The sequence below is a fragment of the Acartia tonsa genome, chromosome 5 (genome assembly GCF_053477335.1).
Source record: "Acartia tonsa isolate MP-2025a chromosome 5, ASM5347733v1, whole genome shotgun sequence".
Taxonomy (NCBI): domain Eukaryota; kingdom Metazoa; phylum Arthropoda; class Copepoda; order Calanoida; family Acartiidae; genus Acartia; species Acartia tonsa.
The window spans coordinates 6,343,506-6,361,522 of record NC_137264.1 but is presented as its reverse complement, the minus strand read 5'-3'; the positions used below and the strand labels follow the sequence as shown (position 1 = coordinate 6,361,522).

Genomic DNA, 18,017 nt, shown 5'->3' with positions numbered 1-18,017 from the left:
ATTCCTTAATATTTGTTGTCAGGTGAAAAGATCTCAGTATCGAATACAATGTTTGTTACCCCTGACTCCTATGCAAACATTGCCATGGGATTTCCAGAACTTGAATTCTCTGAAAATGAAGTTCTCTCTTGGCCAAGAAAACAGGTACATTGCTAAAATTATTTTTTTAAATTGGCTTCGTAAACGTTTATTACCTATCTTTTGGATTAGAACTGATTCTAAGCCATGCTAAAAAATCGTGTATTGTATTTTCTACGAATAAATCTTAAATATTTAAAACTGTTTCGGCATCTCGGGGGTATCAAAACTGGTTTTAATCTTATAATTGTACCTTTTTTTATATCCGCGGAAAGCTGTTTAGTGTTTATGATACGATGCGAAAAATAACTATTCCAAATTGGCTTCGAAACCGAATAATATCCGCTGGATTATAACCAGTCTGTAGATCAAGTTTTAAATTTTTTATTTATAATGTTTTGAACTAATTTAATTTTGTTTTATTCTATAGATTTAACTTTTGTTAAGAGAGTATAATAAAGTTTTTAGCGTTGAAAAGTAATCTCCATAAGCAATTTGAATATATTTAAATACTTTTTAATTAAACTAGCGGCTTCGCCCCTAGCCTCTAGGGACTTTGTAAAGTAAGTTTTGGTTAAAAAAAACAAATTTACAAAAGAATAAGTTTCTTTTACTTACATATTACATAATAACTCCCCCCCCCCCAAAAAAAAAAAAATAATATAAGAAAAATACACAAAGAAAAAAAAGTATAAAAGAACCTGAAACGCATTATTAATTATTTTGAAAGAAATCTTGTTTACATCAATCTATTCTTTACATTAAACTAACCAATAAAAAATCTTTAAGTATTTAGATAATAGATTGACCTTTTTAATTAGGAAACAATACAAAAAGATTCCCACAAAAAAAGTTTTATATTATATCATATTTGAACCTTTTATACTAAGATAATAATTTACTAACAAGCTCTAAGATAAGATTAAGTAGGTATATTTTAGATAATTATAAACAAGGATGCCAAATCTATAAAGCAAAGATTACTAAATTTAATACTTCATTAAGTACATTGTACCTAATTGTAATAATAATCATCATTCTATAAATCAAGATATTAGGATATAAAAAGTTGGTTCTGAAAATGTGCGAAGGAGGGTGTCAAAAACCACCTTAAAATCTAAAATTGGGAGGCTTTCCTCCCCCTTTTTTCACCTCCTTAACACTATCCTAACAAAATTCTGCACTCCTCTTGCCTTAATTAACTGCCAGAGCAATCTTATGATTTATTGACCAAACCTAAAAGTAAAGGCTTTGCTTTGAAAAACTGTTATTTTTTTTTACATAATTCAGGGATATAGGAATGGGGCAATTGGTCTAGAATTAATTTTAGTTTTGAAGAAAATGGAGATATCATTAATTGCTCATTTTCCCGTCTCTATATCCCTGACATAATTTGATATTATAGTCAACAGAAGAATCAAATAGTAAGCAAGCAACTCATGGAAACTTCAACAACAAAAAGTTCATGGACAAGGGTAAGTGCAATTTGGTACTCAAACCGTTCTTAAATATTTGCCTGCTACTTTATATTACTTTATCGACCCACCCCCCCCCCTTCACATTTTAATTGAACGATTTCTCTCAGGAATGTGGTGGTACCCTCCCCCAGAATATTTATAAACCTTCCCAGGAACAATGAGAAGCTGTATTGTAAAGGACAACTATATCAGAACAGCGGTTAACGAGATCCTTCGGTACAGACAGACACACAGATCCTGTTAATCCTTATACAAAAGTAACAGGAAGATTGACTGTTTGTCTATTTGTCTGTGTGTTTGTGTGTTTTTACCGAAGGATCTCGGTAACCGCTGAACCGATCGGGTTTTCCTTAACAGGGTAGCTTCTCATAGTTCCCAGGAAGGCTTATAACTATTTTGGGGGAGGTTACCACCACCCTCCCAAGAGAAATCGTCAAAAAAGATTTACTTTTTCTTTTAAAATCTAAAATAATAAATTGGGTCATGTAATTCGACTCTCCCCTCCTAAAGTGCCCCTAGAGACCTCTAGGCGCGTAACCGCTAGTTTTATATGAGGATATAAAAATTATTTTCTAGGACGTGATTACATATTCCTGAACGACAGCTGTCAAATTGTACGACCAGTACCGCCTGCAGACGTACCGAAAGAAGGTAACCATTTCATTATTTTACTTTTCTTTGTATTTAAAAATCCTTTTATATACCTAAAGTAGAAAGATATTTTTGTCTGTACCTTAAGATTTCGACAACTACTGAAAATAACGAGTTCTTGTTTTTAGGGAAGCTTTACATAGGCATTGGGATGTTTTTAGGATTTTTATTATTAGATTTAAGCCTTGGGATGATTTGGCTATTTTTCTTCCCAACTCTTAACATAAGATTACGGAATCCATAGATGATAGGGGTGCAGTCACTAGTACTACTACTGAAACAAGCTTTGTATAGATTGAATATATTGTCTAATCTAACTTCTATTTTTATCCATATGAACTACAACCAAGTTTTAACAGTATTGATTATCTTGCAGGTATAGCTGATCATGTGGTGCTAGGTAATACAGTTGCATTCCTAGAGGTTACTGACCTTATGGCGGGTAAAGTCAGGTATGGATTATCTAATAACTTCTCTTTATATAAGTTATATATTTATCTAATGGCATGCTAATGATAGCACTATTATGATCATTTTACATTAATTCTAATGTCTAGTAATTTTCCTGTAACATAGATTAATCAAATTATTTGTTATTGTTTCTAGTATAAGATGATTCTGATTGTTACTTTATGATACTAACTCCATTATTCAATTATGTTCATGTACCACAAACTATTAAAACTGTAGGTTATAGTTTCTTATATTTTAATTGATACTCTATGATATTAGCTTAATTGTCTAGGTATTTTGCTGTACCAGAAATAATTCAGCCCTCTGGTTATAATTCCTAGTATAATAATGAATACTCTATTATAATTTTTATTAGCTCTATTATCCAGGTATTTTCGTGCACTAAAGAGTAGTCCTACCATGGGTTATAGTTCCTAGTGTGATAATATAAATCTGAATTATTAATCTATTATATTAACTCTATTGTCCAGGTATGTACCTGTACCAGAAAGTAGTCAGGCCTCTGGTTACAGTGCGTGGTACAAAGCAACCTATCCTGACAAGGTAAATAAGTTTGTCTTACTGTATGCTACTTTAAATATCAGAAACGGCTGAGGCTTATATATAGCATATATTTATTTTTTATCATTAAAAAAAATTATTAAAAAGAAAAGAAGTTAAAAACATGTTATGTTAACTTAAAAAGATTTCAAAACATCATCTAAAAATAAAAATAACTATGATATAAGTTTCTCATTATTAGTTCCATCAGTTACCAAACTTTTTCTTTTCATGGAGATTTTTCTAATAATTTTTCCCGATCTTTCGTAACTTGTCTTATTTTTAGAAAATTAAGAATTTCATAACTATAATAAACTCATTAACGATATACTATGTCGTTTCTTGTATAGGAGTGGGATACAGATAAAGGATGCGAAGGAAGGTTATTTAAGATTCATAAAATTATATCAGATGGATAATCAAACATCAGATTTGATTTCACACCCCCATTACTTAACCTTGGGCTGAATTCAAATTAACACATATTTGTAATGCTGTAGTGGGGGACTTAAACCGACAACCCCCCTGCAATCAATAACAATTTCTTATTTAAGGTATTGAGCGTTTGTGAGACATCCAACGATGGTCTGGTTACTGTCGACAACTCTGGCACTGTTCGCCTTTGGGAAACAGGTGAAGCGTCCGATTAATTTGAAACTTTTAGATTAAACATTGATATTTTTTTATGATACTAATTGGTGCTCTTAGAAAGCGTGGCCTGTATTAGTCAGAAATAAAATATATTTTAGTCAGAAATTCTATTAATATTTAGGCGTAGCAAATCTTGAAAGATCCTTGTCCGAATGGCAACGGATGGTTGGTGCTGAATCAGATACACAACTTACCATTGACAGGTATATAAACAAGTAGGGGCAATTAGGAGGGTTGAGGTTCTTCCCTCACGGTCGGGTTAAAATATTTATTTTAAAAATTTAAAATTAGTCTGTGAGGTTTAGTGGTCTAGAAACATATTTGAGTGAAAGTACCTTTTAATTTTCCAGAACAAGCGGAGCAGACACGGATGGGCCCAAGCACGGCAAGATTGACGGAGAAAATGCACCCCATGTCGGGGGCAACACATGGGCCGGGGGCACGGGGGGCAGAGACACGGCGGGTCTGGGTGGCAAGGGCGGCCCCTATAGACTTGATGCAGGTTTGTACTAATGTGATATGGGCGAAGCCTTTCGTTTCTACTGACGTATTAAAAAGTAGCAAAGCCTTTGGCACCTCCAAGCTTGGAGGTCCTTGCGTAGGGAATATTTTTACACGATTGTTCAAGTTGACACAATATAATCAACAAACCTTTCTTTACCCCAATGAATACCAGCAAGAATAAAGATTTGGCAAAAATAAAGAGGATACTTTTTTCTTCATTGTAACATCTAATCCTGCAAAATATGATTTTACTAATTATAAAATTAAATGCTTTGTTTTTGTCAAATTGACTATAAAACCTCAATATCATTTCCAGCATGGCTTCGAAACCGCTTGATATCCGCTGCATTAGAAGATTTACACCAGTTTTGTTAGCCCCGAAGATTTGATCTTGTAATATTTTATTTTGATATCCGCGGAAAGCTGTCTATAATAGCTGCGATAAATAACCATTCTATACATATAAAATCTGTTTTATTTATAAAATATTTTTATTTCTAAATTCCGGTGAATTAATTTTAATTTGGATAGGTTTAATAGATAATAGATACTATCGATACAATTCGGTGGAAAATATCTTATATTAAAAAACAAGGGAAACATGATCAGTAAATAAAGGTAAAATTTTACTGAATCATAGTATACCTATCAAATATTATAAAAAATATCAAAGGTTTTTTTGTCTCTAGCTGAAGATTTGAATATAGTCCCTTTCGTAACATCGCACCTTATGGGGCGATTCTTCGTATTTTTCACAGAAGCTTTTCTCCTATTTCTAGCCCCCTGCGGGGAGCTCTAACCCAGCGGGGCCAATTACCTAACCCTGTGGGGCAATCACCTAACCCAATATAACCTAAAATAACCTATAAAAAGCCATTTTAAAAATACGACGAATCGCCCCTTATGTTACGAAAGGGACTATTCCCGAAGATTTTTATAACTTCTCCATTTTAGAGCAGCTTCAAATAGATCCCGAGATGGTTTTAGGCTATTTTATTTAAGGACACAATGTACACCAGCTGTCAGACGCTGAAAAGGCGGCTGTGCCCGACCACATCAAGAAAGCAGCCAGAGATATGAATAGGTAAAACAGATTTTGAAAAATTTAGCAACATAATTTCGCCGTCAGATTTTTAGTCTATGCTTTTAATAGTAAAATTTCATCTCAATTTAAATATAGCTTTATAGACCATTTTTAGTAGCGAAGCTACTCTATAATTCACTTTGTCCGTCCGTCCGTCAGTCCGTCAGTCCGTCCGTCAGTCCGTCCGTCAGTCCGTAACGCTATGGGGGAAATGGGATTTACTCAGCTCCTATGAAAGATAGAATGCTAAAATTTTTTGACAACATTCCCATCATTAAGGAGCACAATTGACTATAAAACATCATTGGCGGTCGGACCGCTTTTTAGCAGGTTTTAGGCTATTTTTATATTTTTCACATTTTTTTCCATATCTTCAGTGTTTATGGTCCGATTTTCAAAATTTTTTCAGTTATAGATATCAAAATTAAATTTCCCGTCGTTTAAAGAAAACAACCATGACGGCCAGACTACCTTTTTAGCAGGTTTTAGGCTATTTTCATATTTTTCACATTTTCTCCATATCTTCAGTGTTTATGGTTCGATTTTCAAAATTTTTTCAATTGCAGATATCAAAATTAAATTTCCCGTCTTTTAAAGAAAACAACCATGACGGCCAGACTACCTTTTTAGCAGGTTTTAGGCTATTTTTATATTTTTCACATTTTTCTCTAAATCTTCAGTGTTTATGGTCCGATTAAAAAAATTTTTTCAGTTATAAATATCAAAATTAAATTTCCCGTCTTTCAAAGAAAACAACCATGATGACCAGACTGCCTTTTTGCAGGTTTTAGGCTATTTTTTATATTTTTATCATTTTTCTCCATATCATCAGTGTATATGGTCCGATTTTCCAAATTTTTTAAGTTAAGGATGTAAAAATTAAATTTTTTGTGGTTTTGAGAAAACAACCATAGCGGCCATACTGCCTTTTATCAGGTTTTTGGCTATTTTTATATGTTTTACATATTTCCCCATATCTTTGTTTTTTTTATCCAATTTTCAAACTTTTTTGGGATATCAGTATCAAAATAATTTTTCCCATTGCACATAGGGGCAACAAGGGGCAACAATTCACCACCCCCAAATCAAGTTTTAAACATTCTATGAGTATTATCATACCCAATGTACATCAGATTTCAAAGGAATCGTAAAAATACGCTTTTTAAGTAAGCATTCTAATGCATGGAAGTCAAGAAATGCAAAAATTTTCTTACAGAAAAAGGCATACTTTTTGTGTTTCACCAACAATTTTAAAAGTATTATAAAATCTCTTAGAATTAACGTAATTAGACAAAATAACTTCTGATGAGTCATGCATTACATATATTTTGACAGTATAAAAGAAAAAAACACAAATTGAAGAAATTAGTCCTAAATAATTCTAGTTGAAGTCAAGATTTTAGTTTTTATTTGTTTGTTTTTTGATCAACATTTAAGAAGACAGTGAGAGGAAACATGTTTTCGCCGGGTGTCGCCGGCTAAAAAAACGATATTTGATTACCCAAAGACATATTTTAATCGCCAGTACTGGTTTCATTTACCCCCCCGCGCCCCCGTAGGGGTTTTTAGCCCGTTTTCTGAACGTGGGTGCACGAAAAGCTTGTAAGAAAAGGCGTTTAAATGCGCTTTTAAAGTCAAAACTTAAGATATAATTCAAATAAATAAAAGACACAAAAACATAGACATATTGGGAAATATTTATTCTGACTTAGAATTAAAGTTAATAATAAATATTTTCAAGTTCTATAGCACTAAATGATGGGGAGGAGAGGGGGGGGGGGGCTAAACCTAAATCTAAACCTCTTTATGTTTGATGTTTTAATGTAACTAAATAATCGTTTTTATAGATTATTACAAATATCAGGGATCTAAAGGGATAAGACAAAGGTCAATAAATTGTTGTACATCCCCAATGATAATACACAAAATTACCCCTTGTGTAGATTAAAGTTAGTAGTTAAAACGTTTGAACACACAACTGTAAAACTTTGGGGACTAGTGTTATAAACAGCCCAATGTCCCCTACCTCACTGCGGAAAGATAAAGTTAATATGCAAATAACGTGAGGTTCTTATAATTATTCTAAATTGGAATTAGCAAGTAGTCTATCTATCTGTCTATTGGTAATGCTTTGTTTTTAAATTATGTAGTTACAGGGTATTCATGTTTAAAGTCAGCAGTTTTATTTAGAAAGGGAGGGGACTGTTAATTACACTAGTCCCCAAACTTCAAAGTTTTATAATAACAATTTTATATTCGTTAGCATATGAACTTCAGGAAATTTAATTGATTTTTTATTGGTTGGTTAATTAAGATGAGTGTCAAAACTTTTCAACCACTAATTGTCATCTACAGACAAATAATTTTGTAATATAATTTATTAAATATGTATTTATTAAATATGTATCAATATTGGGGATGTACATATTAATCGGTTATTGTTTTGTTCCTTAGATCCCTAGGTGTTAATATATAATACAAAGTAGCTTGATGTCTGTTTGTCTGTCCGCCCATCCCTTAAGATCTCGCTAACCACTAAACTGATTGAATTCTACTCTTCAGGGAATATATCTACTGGTCCTGTGGTTGATTAAAGATCTTTTTCAAAAATAAAAATCCCCCTCAATTTTTTCTTATTTCTATAATTAGGGTCAGTCCGTCCGTACGTCTGGTACAGTTAGCTATTTTACTTAACTTGAACAGGCTAGAATTGTCCTATCGATCTCAAACTTTTCATGCCGATTTCTACAACAGTTAGGTACGACTTAGAAAGCACAGCAACTCTATAATTGTTACCAGAAAGTCCGTACATCCATTTATAACAAGCTGATTTTTACTTTTTTGACAACAAATAATGGTTTTGAATGTTAAAAATATCCTATTCATCTGATTTTTTGAATACTGATTCCTATTTCAATAATGTCTATTGTTATAAGCGAAGCATCTCTATAATCAAGTCCTAAAAACGTCAGTATGTCCTTAAACAGTAACATATATTTAATCAGTTTTAATTACAATTTTGTATAGACATGCATTAATATTCAGTTCTGACACTTCACAAGTGTTAATGTTCGTTTGTCCTTCCATTTCAGAGCTTCGCTTCTTTCATGGATGTTGTCATCCTTGTTTAATTACCTCTTGGGGCAAATCCCCTAGAGGCTAGGGGCAAAGCCGCTAAAATACATATAAACAGTAAACAAGAATCATAATATCATTATAAATATAGATATTAGTTAATAAAAATTTATGTTAATCATGCCCACATTTATAATGGATTTATTAAACATAAAAATAAAGTGAAACTTGTAGCTTGCTAAAATAAGGATCCCCATCCACCCCCATTTACACCATCCCCTCCCCTCCTACTGAAATGAATTCCATGACCCCAAATTTGACACTTTGCGGACTACAATTAACCTAGTTACACTTTAAAGGGCCCAAAAAGCTAGTGATAGGGTAGCTGCGCTACTAAAAAATTCTCATATTGCTCTGATGACCAAAACCCCTAATTAGACATTTTAAACACGAAATTCAAGATAGTTGATGGATAGATAGATGGATAGGTAGATGAATAGATATATGGATAGATAGATGGATAAGTAAATGGATAGACAGATGGATAGATGGATGGATAGATAGAGGGATAGATTGATGGATGGATAAATTGATAGTTGATGGATAAAGAGATGAATAGTTGATGGATAGATAAATGGATCGATATATAGATGGATAGAGAGATGGATAGATAGATGAATAGATAGATGGATAGATAGATGGATAGATAGATGGATAGATAGATGGATATATAGATGGATAGATAGATGGATAGATAGATGGATAGATAGATGGATAGATAGATGGATAGATAGATGGATAGATAGATGGATAGATAGATGGATAGATAGATGGATAGATAGATGGATAGATAGATGGATAGATAGATGGATAGATAGATGGATAGATAGATGGATAGATAGATGGATAGATAGATGGATAGATAAATGGATAGATAGATGGATAGATAGATGGATAGATAGATGGATAGATAGATGGATAGATAGATGGATAGATAGATGGATAGACAGATGGATAGACAGATGGATAGATATATGGATAGATGGATAGATAGATGGATAGATTGATGGATAGATAGATGGATAGGGTAAGGGGGGACTATTTTCGGGAGGGGTTAATCTGGTAATTTTCTATCTACCTTCATAATAATAGGTAGATGAATAGATATATAGATAGATAGATGGATAAGTAAATGGATAGACAGATAGATAGATGGATGGGTAGATAGAGGGATAGATTGATGGATGGATAAATTGATAGTTGATGGATAAAGAGATGAATAGTTGATGGATAGATAGATGGATTGATATATAGATGGATAGATAGATGGATAGATAGATGGATAGATAGATGGATAGATAGATGGATAGATAGATGGATAGATAGATGGATAGATAGATGGATAGATAGATGGATAGATAGATGGATAAATAGATGGATAGATAGATGGATAGATAGATGGATAGATAGATGGATAGATAGATGGATAGATAGATGGATAGATAGATGGATAGATAGATGGATAGATAGATGGATAGATAGATGGATAGATAGATGGATAGATAGATGGATAGATAGATGGATAGATAGATGGATAGATAGATGGATAGATAGATGGATAGATAGATGGATAGATAGATGGATAGATAGATGGATAGATAGATGGATAGATATATGGATAGATATATGGATAGATTGATGGATAGATAGATGGATATGGTAAGGGGGGGCTATTTTCGGGAGGGATTAATCTGGTAATTTTCTATCTACCTTCATAAAATGACCTTTATCTCCATGTTCCTTTCAAATGACAGAAAAAAACATAAAAGCAAATTTGTTTGTTGTTAAATTACCTACAAAAAAGTATAAAATGAAATTTTTGTGAGATGAATTTTAAGGGTACTAAATAATTAAATCCCCTTTTTGGTTGATTTGCCCCAATGTGCATTGTTATGTGCATCTTTTATGTACTTTACTTTGACTATCGTCATCATACAAAATAAAACAAGGTTTCGTGTTTATTTTATCCAATAAATCTATTCTTGATTTAATAAATACCTTTTAAATCTACTTGTACGTATTCCAATCTACGATTTTTGTGCTTCGCTACTTATGGATGTTGTCATCCTTGTTCAGATATATTTCTCCTAGCCTGAGAATTCAGTTGTAAACATATATTTATTAGGTACCAAGAAAAATCTTTTTTTCTTTAAATACTTATTTTTTAATACTTTTAGATCAGCTTTCAAAGAAAGGTTACGTGAAATAAAGATGTCAGAATATGACGCACAATTGTACGCACAGTACAAGGCTGGAGTTAGTAAACAAATTCAGGTAAGATTGAGATGCTAGAATATGACACATATTTGTACGCACTGTACAAGGCTGGAGTTAGTAAACAAATACAGGTAAGATTGCGATGCTAGAATATGATGCACAATTGTACGCACAGTACAAGACTGGAGTTAGTAAACAAATACAGTTAAGATTGAGATGCTAGAATATGACACATATTTGTACGCACAGTACAAGGCTGGAGTTAGTAAACAAATTCAGGTAAGATTGAGATGCTAGAATATATGACGCATATTTGTACGCACAGTACATAGTTTTGTTGGGTCAAGTGCAGTATACGGTAAAATGTTCCTGGTATCGACTATCTTCAAAAATATATGAACTTTAAAGGCTGCTGACGGCCAAATGGTGGATCATATAAATTATGCTCGCATTTTAATCGACAATTTTTCTTCAGTGAAGCTTTCCCTGTGCATAACTGGATCTTGGGTATTCCAGATTATTTGTAGGCCTTCTTATACCACTTAACACGTTGTGCGGAGATGATATGTAAGTTTTGCCGTTTGGCAGTTAGTAGCCTTTAAAATTCACAGATTTTTGGAGATAATCGTTAGATACCAGGAACATTTTACCGTAAACTGCACGTTATTTTTATTTTAAGATAAAAGGCAAGTTCAAGTTTGGAGGAACATTTTGTTAAAAGACAAAATATAATTTTCTACTTTTTAACTTGTCAAAAAAGTGGATGTACATAAATATTTAATTCTAAAGAAAGGATACAAGAGCCCTACTTGTCGGTATTGAATGAAACTGCCTCCATTGTTTGTTTTCCCTGATTTAGTTAAAGAAGAACATTTTCTATTGTTAGTTACTTTTATGGGATTAATACAAAAGGTTACAACAAAAGACCTTTTATGTCTAAATTAATTAGAGATTATCTAATGTCTTTTCTTTATTTTAAAAGTCATTGTTTTTTATTATCAAGTTTTTATTTATTTTTCAATTATAGATTTTTTATTAATGGTATGAAATATAAAATCTTTTTTATTATAGTATGTATTTTCATCATTTTAGAAGTTTTAATTAGTCGATTAAAGGGATAAGACAATGGATGATAATTTAATGTACATCCCCAATTATGCTGAACAAAATTAAGATTATTTAGATTAATGTGCAGTGTGTAGCCATAGTTTCTTAGTGTTTGGACCTAAGTAGTCATGGAGGGGGAAGAGACACTTTTGTATGCTAGCACCAGGGCCAGCTCAAGGTCAACGCTCAAGTACAAGTACTTGACCCGCTGTCTCAAGGGACTTGCTCTTTGTTACCTCACCCTCGCCGAGTATGGCAGGTGTCCCAAATTAAGTCACCGTAATTATTGACGCTCTCTACAGAGGAGCTTCATGGTTGCACTGATATTATGTACGAGACTATTGGGTATCCAAACTACCCAATTGTCACTCTTCTTACACAACCAAGGGGAAGTTGCGTGAATGAATTGCGACTGAGAAATTGATAATTAAATTATGTCAGGGACTTGTACCTGTTTACATGTCTTGACATAATTTCTGGACGTTACCTAGACTTTGTTTCAGGTATTGCGAACAATTCTACAGAGTCTGCAGGCAAAATCACAAGACAGAACCTGGCTTAAGAATCAAACATCAGGTTAAAAAAAATGTCCAGCAAATTATCTCTACAAATCGTATGTGCATAATAAAGTATTTATTAATATTTGAATCTTCATGTTCTCTAATAAATTAAAACTTGCATCGGGCTAAAATAACTAATCCACCCCCTTTATCATATCAACCTGTCGTACTATCCACGTATCATCTTCATCCATTATGTGTATGCCTTTTTGTTGGTTAGGAAAGCTATGATAAGGAAAAAGGGTAATAAAAAGAACTGCAATTTATTTTGAAATAGTTTATGAAAAGGGGGGAGGCGGATGTGCCACTTTTTGAAACCAAAACTAAAAGTCAACAAAGGAACTCAACTAAAAAAAGAGTTACAGGTCTGAGATTTTGCATGACAGTTGCTTTATAGGGGTACAATATGGAACTGTGAAGAAACAGCGGCGCAACCGCCGAAAACCGCCGTTTCCCGCCGAATTTTTTTTTGCAATTTCTCGGCGGTTTTCGGCGGTTGCGCCGCCGTTTCTTCACTGTTCCATATTGTAACCCTATAAAGCAATTGTATAAAACCAATTGTGCGCCCAGTTTCGAAATAAAAACTTAATTTCCCAGGGGAATTGGATGATAACAGATTGATTGATGGATTAACGGGAGAGAGAAGTATCTACAAGAAACGGGGCGACCAGGTAGTCTTTTTTTCCAGTATGGCATCGAAACCGATTAACATCCTGTGGATAAGAAACGTTTCACATTCATACTAAAAAAATCATGTATAGCATCGCAATACAGACTATTTTTTACGAAAATTAAAATAGAGATCATACGATTAATACCAGTTTTTGTTAGCCAGGGCCTGTGGCTCTCCGATACGATACGATGAATAACTGTTCTGTACAGCAAAGATGATACTCCGCAGGGACATTATATGGGATATAGTCAGGGTTCTTGAGTGATATGACATTAGACGATAAATTGATTGACTATTCTTTCTATGTATTACAATCATTGGTTGAAATGTTTGGACAATTCTAGTTTGAACCAACCAATTAAGATTAAATAAAAGTATCCAATGTTTTTAAGCCAACTAATGAGAAAACGTGTTTATAAAAAATTTAGATACCAGTGCAATTACAATCCAATGTCCCATCCCTCCCAGTATGTATTGTAATATTGGGAATAGATTAAGAAGCAGTCAACAGACAAAAAGCCTTAGATTGTAAGTCATAAATATTATTAGATTACTAAGTCGAGCCAAACCCTTCTTACTTAACAGCATAAGTACACTTGAAGCTAATGACACAGGAAAAAATGTTTATGTGTCATTAATCATTACCTAGCTTATAAAGGTATAGAAATTGTATTTTTTAGACTTTTTTCCTGTTTTTATATTTTGTATAAATTTTCCCTATAATTTATAGTCCAATTATAGCGCCCTTCCTCCCTGGCCATTACCTGTCCTTGTTTTCCCATAATTCTATATAGGAATTACAACTCTCGTTTATATTCAGGAAATTGGAAATATATTACAGGAAATTCTTTGATTACTTTCTTTTTTCATAGCAGCGAAGCTACTCTAGAATTCACTTTGTCTGTCCGTCAGTCCGTGACGCCGCTATGGAGGGAAATGTAATTTTCTCGGCCGCTGTTTAAGATAGATAGCTTCTAGTCTATACATTGTTTTGTCCGTCTTTCTGTCGGCGATGTTTCAAAAGACATAAACTTTTTTTTCCTTCATATTATCTCTCTTTATTTCTTTGTTATGACAATTAGCTCTATTACTCAATTTGTCCGTTTGTCCGTTCTGTGTTTTTTTTTGTACTTCGCTATTTATAGATTTTTTTCAACATCCTTGTTGATATCTTTTTTCATTTAATTATGTATATTTTTTCCTCCATTATTATTAGATCAATTAACAGAAAAGATAGTGTACATTTTTTGGGCGTCCGGACGGTCAGTCATTTAAACTTACAGGCACTACGCATCTAGTAGCTTCGCTACAATCCATTTATTTGTTAATCTTTATAAAATTAGGATGTCTATCGGTTTAGTAATTTTTGAGATTTTGACGTATAATAATAAACAAATATTGGTTTATTGGTTAGCGAGATCTATCGCACCACAAAACACACACATGGACGCCCTGTTACCTTTAAATGAGGATAATAGGAAAGTTTGATCATTTTATTCGCAGCTAGTCTTTATTAAAGACATATACTGTTTATTAATGATGGATAAATAATCATTACAGCTCTAAATCACATAGAGTTAATTAAGCTATCTAAAGAACCTAAATAAAATACTTAATGAAATGAAGAATGAATGAACATCTGAAAATTGATGACAAATATTTTTAGAATTAAGATGTTTTTTAGGTTTAATACAATGACGCAATTTGTTGTCTTATTTGAGAATTTTATCCAATCCCCAATTTAATTCTTTAATAATATGGAAATATTTTTGAAAAATATTGATCATTAAAAGATTTTAGAGTCTGAGCTGAAGGGATAGGAAATTAGATAATTAATCTACATTTTAATTCTTTCTTTCTTTTGTAACTTGTAGATTATTGAAGGCTTTCTTTGGTAGACTTACATTAAACGAAACTAGATCTAATTTGATTATGATTTAAAGACTAAATTGTAGAAACGCTATGCTCAATTATACATTTTATTACATTTTTTGATAATATTCTTAAAATTTTAGGCTATTATTTATAAAAAATTTATTTTGTCAGCTGTCTATTTTATCTTCTAGTGATGTTGACATAATACGGAAGAGGAATTCTAGTAAATCCAGCCGTATAATCATCTAAACTTGGACTCCTTCCTTCAACACATTCAAACTTGAGATTTTGTATTAGAGTTACAAAGAACACACTCAGTTCTGCCTGCAAGATAGTTATTTTAGCACCTATTTTGAATATGCAATGAAAACAGAAGTATTAGTTTTTAGTTTTTCGGGGAATTCATCAAATTCATCTTTATTATATGCACTAGCGGCAACACCTCTACACTGTACAGGCCTCTATGGGAACTTTAATTAAGGGAACCATCACCTTTCTTTTAAGTTTTAAAACGTAAAAGACTTTCTTTGAAGTTAAGCCACCATCTTTAGTTCTTAGAGTTTGGAGGGAGATAGTTTTTCTAAAGGACTTTGGCGTTTGGAGCAAGGGGTGGAGGGGGTTCTATAGACACCCCCTCTCAAAATATTAGGTGTCTATGATATCTTTCCTTTGCAAGAGATTCTCCCATACAAATTCTTCTACCATGACCCAGAGGAACAAAATATTCAGGCTTGGACAACTCACCACTCGCATTTATAAATCTGCTGGGATTAAACTGTTTGGGCTCATCCCAGAGATTGGGATCTGTCATGAAGTGTTTGATGTTTGATATCACCAGGCAGTCCTGTGGGAGGATGTATCCATTTACTTCTGTCTCTTGTGTAAGCCTGCATTTATAAAAGTGTTTGAATAGAAAATTGTAAACAAAAGAATAAAAGGACTGTACAATGATTATACATTCACTTTAGATTATAGATAGTTTGAGAAAGTTTTTGATTTAGCTTTGAAGAATAAATACATAATCTTACTTTTGTAAGACTATTAATTAAGTATTTACAATCTACTTCAATATAATAAACAATACCTGTGTTGTATTGGGCTAACAGCTACTGCTGACAATCTCTGTACTTCAGCCACAGTTGCCAAACAGAAAGTTAGTTTTTCTGCATCTGCTAAAGTGACATCAGCTGCTCCAATCAACTCGGATATCTCTGCATAACATTTCTCTTGAACATCTGGATACAGAATCATGTATTCAATAATCCACAGCAGAGTTGTTGAAGTAGTTTCAGCCCCAGCCGCCATAAGATCAAAGCACACCATGGTTAATTGTTCTTCACTTGCTACAGGATTATCTTCAAAGGATTCTTCTTTTTCAATCAAGTATGCATCAATCAGATCTCTTGGAAACTGTTTGTTAAGGGTAGCTTTGTGTTCATGTATAATTTTTCTAACGTTATCTTTTCCCATGCGAAGAACATCCAATCTTTCATTATATCCAGTTAAAGTTGGAAAAATAAATCTGAACCAGGGAAATAGTGAGGCTATGATAAATGTTTTCCTTGCAAAGAGAATATTTAAGTCTGAGAGAAATTTCTGTGTTTCCTTATCCTCTCTTTCTAAAGATACTCCAGTAATCATTTGCCAGATTACATTAAGAACAGGAACAGAAAATATAGTTCCATCCATACGTACATGTCCTTTTTCTCTACTCAAACCTTCCAAATACTGTACAGATTCTTTAGCTTGTGGTAGGATACAAGAATCCAAATGCTTTTTTGTCAAGCCAAAATTTTTTAACTGTTTGAGGGCAAAGGATCTTTCAGTACCCCATAAGCGTCCATCAGTGGTTATTAACCCCATGTTTTGACCCAAAGAAGATCTTGCATAGGCTGTTGTGTAATTCTCTAATCTTCCAGTAGAGATCTCTTTAGTAAATAACTCCTTTGCAGTTTTCCAATCGTTTATAAGCACAAACGGATAAGTTCCAACAAATGTGCCAACTATATCTCCAAATGACATGATGTACTCATCAACAAATATCTCAATACCCTTTCCCTTGAGGAATGGAATTGAACCCAGAATTGGAATATACGGGGGACCTGGTGGAAATTTTGGAGGCCTTCTGAAATTATTTAATGATCAGTTTTTCAAAGATTATAAATCTTAAAATAAAGATATCTCATCTTTGACATTAAAATCTTATAGGAGGAAATAATGAAATATTAAAGCATAGGTAATACTGTAAACTAACATTTATAATACAAACAAACAATATATGTGGTGTCATTTATAACAATATTTAAGTTAGTATTGTATAGTACTTCTTTTATCAAAAGTTGGTGGCTGCGACCCTTAAAAAAAGGTTGATATCGTAAAAATATTGGGAAATATTTTGTAAGTACTTGTCTAAACGTTTTTAAAAACTTACCTATATGATTTAATAATGTAATGCAACAGTGTAAAAACAAAAATAAAAATCAACACTGTGGAACTAGATAACAACATATTGACACTGTTATCTCTCTGAAAACTTGATATCAACTGAGAAGTTGTTGTTGTGTGCAATTGAAAAAAAAGTTAAATGAACAATACATGGCATTTATTTTTAAAAAAAAATTTTCCTCAAAATTTAACCACTTTTGCAATAACATGTTTATCTAAGGAATATAAAAGTTTTTAGGTAAAGCTCGCAAATTTGGCTGATTTTTTTCTGGATTTTATCTCATATCTCCTAATACGTTTATATAGCTTAAAACCTACCTTTCACCAATATTAAACTTTCATTAATCAAAATGGTAACCACAAATAATTAATGCCTAACATTGTGCATAAAGTATACATATAAAAAAGTATTACATGAACAAAATATAATAAGTCATCTTGCAAACGTTTTGTTAAGAGTTTAGTAAAATTTTAAGCCTAAGTATTAGCATTTTGAGTATTTCCATTCTTTGTGGCTAGAGAGCATATGTGTATTTCTTATTGAA

General features: G+C 32.7%; 2 protein-coding genes across 2 annotated transcripts in view; one reads left to right on the top strand and one right to left on the bottom strand.

Moving 5' to 3' along the window:
- Positions 1–18,017, top strand: part of c12.2 (von Willebrand factor A domain-containing protein c12.2) — a 59,979-nt gene that overhangs the window by 35,320 nt on the left and 6,642 nt on the right. Inside the window, exons 43-54 of the mRNA XM_080160031.1 lie at positions 23–144; positions 1,484–1,553; positions 2,133–2,207; positions 2,584–2,659; positions 3,152–3,224; positions 3,776–3,854; positions 3,994–4,075; positions 4,223–4,374; positions 5,379–5,460; positions 10,773–10,869; positions 12,423–12,495; positions 13,077–13,150. Of these exons, the coding sequence (XP_080016157.1) occupies positions 23–144; positions 1,484–1,553; positions 2,133–2,207; positions 2,584–2,659; positions 3,152–3,224; positions 3,776–3,854; positions 3,994–4,075; positions 4,223–4,374; positions 5,379–5,460; positions 10,773–10,869; positions 12,423–12,495; positions 13,077–13,150 (1,055 nt within the window). The remainder of the gene's footprint in view (positions 1–22; positions 145–1,483; positions 1,554–2,132; positions 2,208–2,583; positions 2,660–3,151; positions 3,225–3,775; positions 3,855–3,993; positions 4,076–4,222; positions 4,375–5,378; positions 5,461–10,772; positions 10,870–12,422; positions 12,496–13,076; positions 13,151–18,017) is intronic.
- Positions 14,632–17,592, bottom strand: LOC145318635 (cytochrome P450 2J4-like). Its single transcript, XM_080160033.1, has 4 exons — positions 17,459–17,592; positions 16,112–17,152; positions 15,697–15,914; positions 14,632–15,353 (listed from the first exon to the last, which is right to left on the bottom strand). The coding sequence occupies exons 1-4, from the start codon at positions 17,533–17,535 to the stop codon at positions 15,208–15,210; spliced, it is 1,482 nt and encodes a 493-aa protein (XP_080016159.1). The 5' UTR covers positions 17,536–17,592; the 3' UTR covers positions 14,632–15,207.

Coding starts and splice junctions, on each gene's coding strand:
- LOC145318635 (XM_080160033.1), bottom strand. CDS start 17,535: ATGTTGTTATCTAGTTCCACAGTGTTGATTTTTATTTTTGTTTTTACA. Junction 17,153..17,458: donor TACATTATTAAATCATATAG/GTAAGTTTTTAA, acceptor AAATAATTTCAG/AAGGCCTCCAAAATTTCCAC. Junction 15,354..15,696: donor TATGGGAGAATCTCTTGCAA/AGGAAAGATATC, acceptor TAACTATCTTGC/AGGCAGAACTGAGTGTGTTC.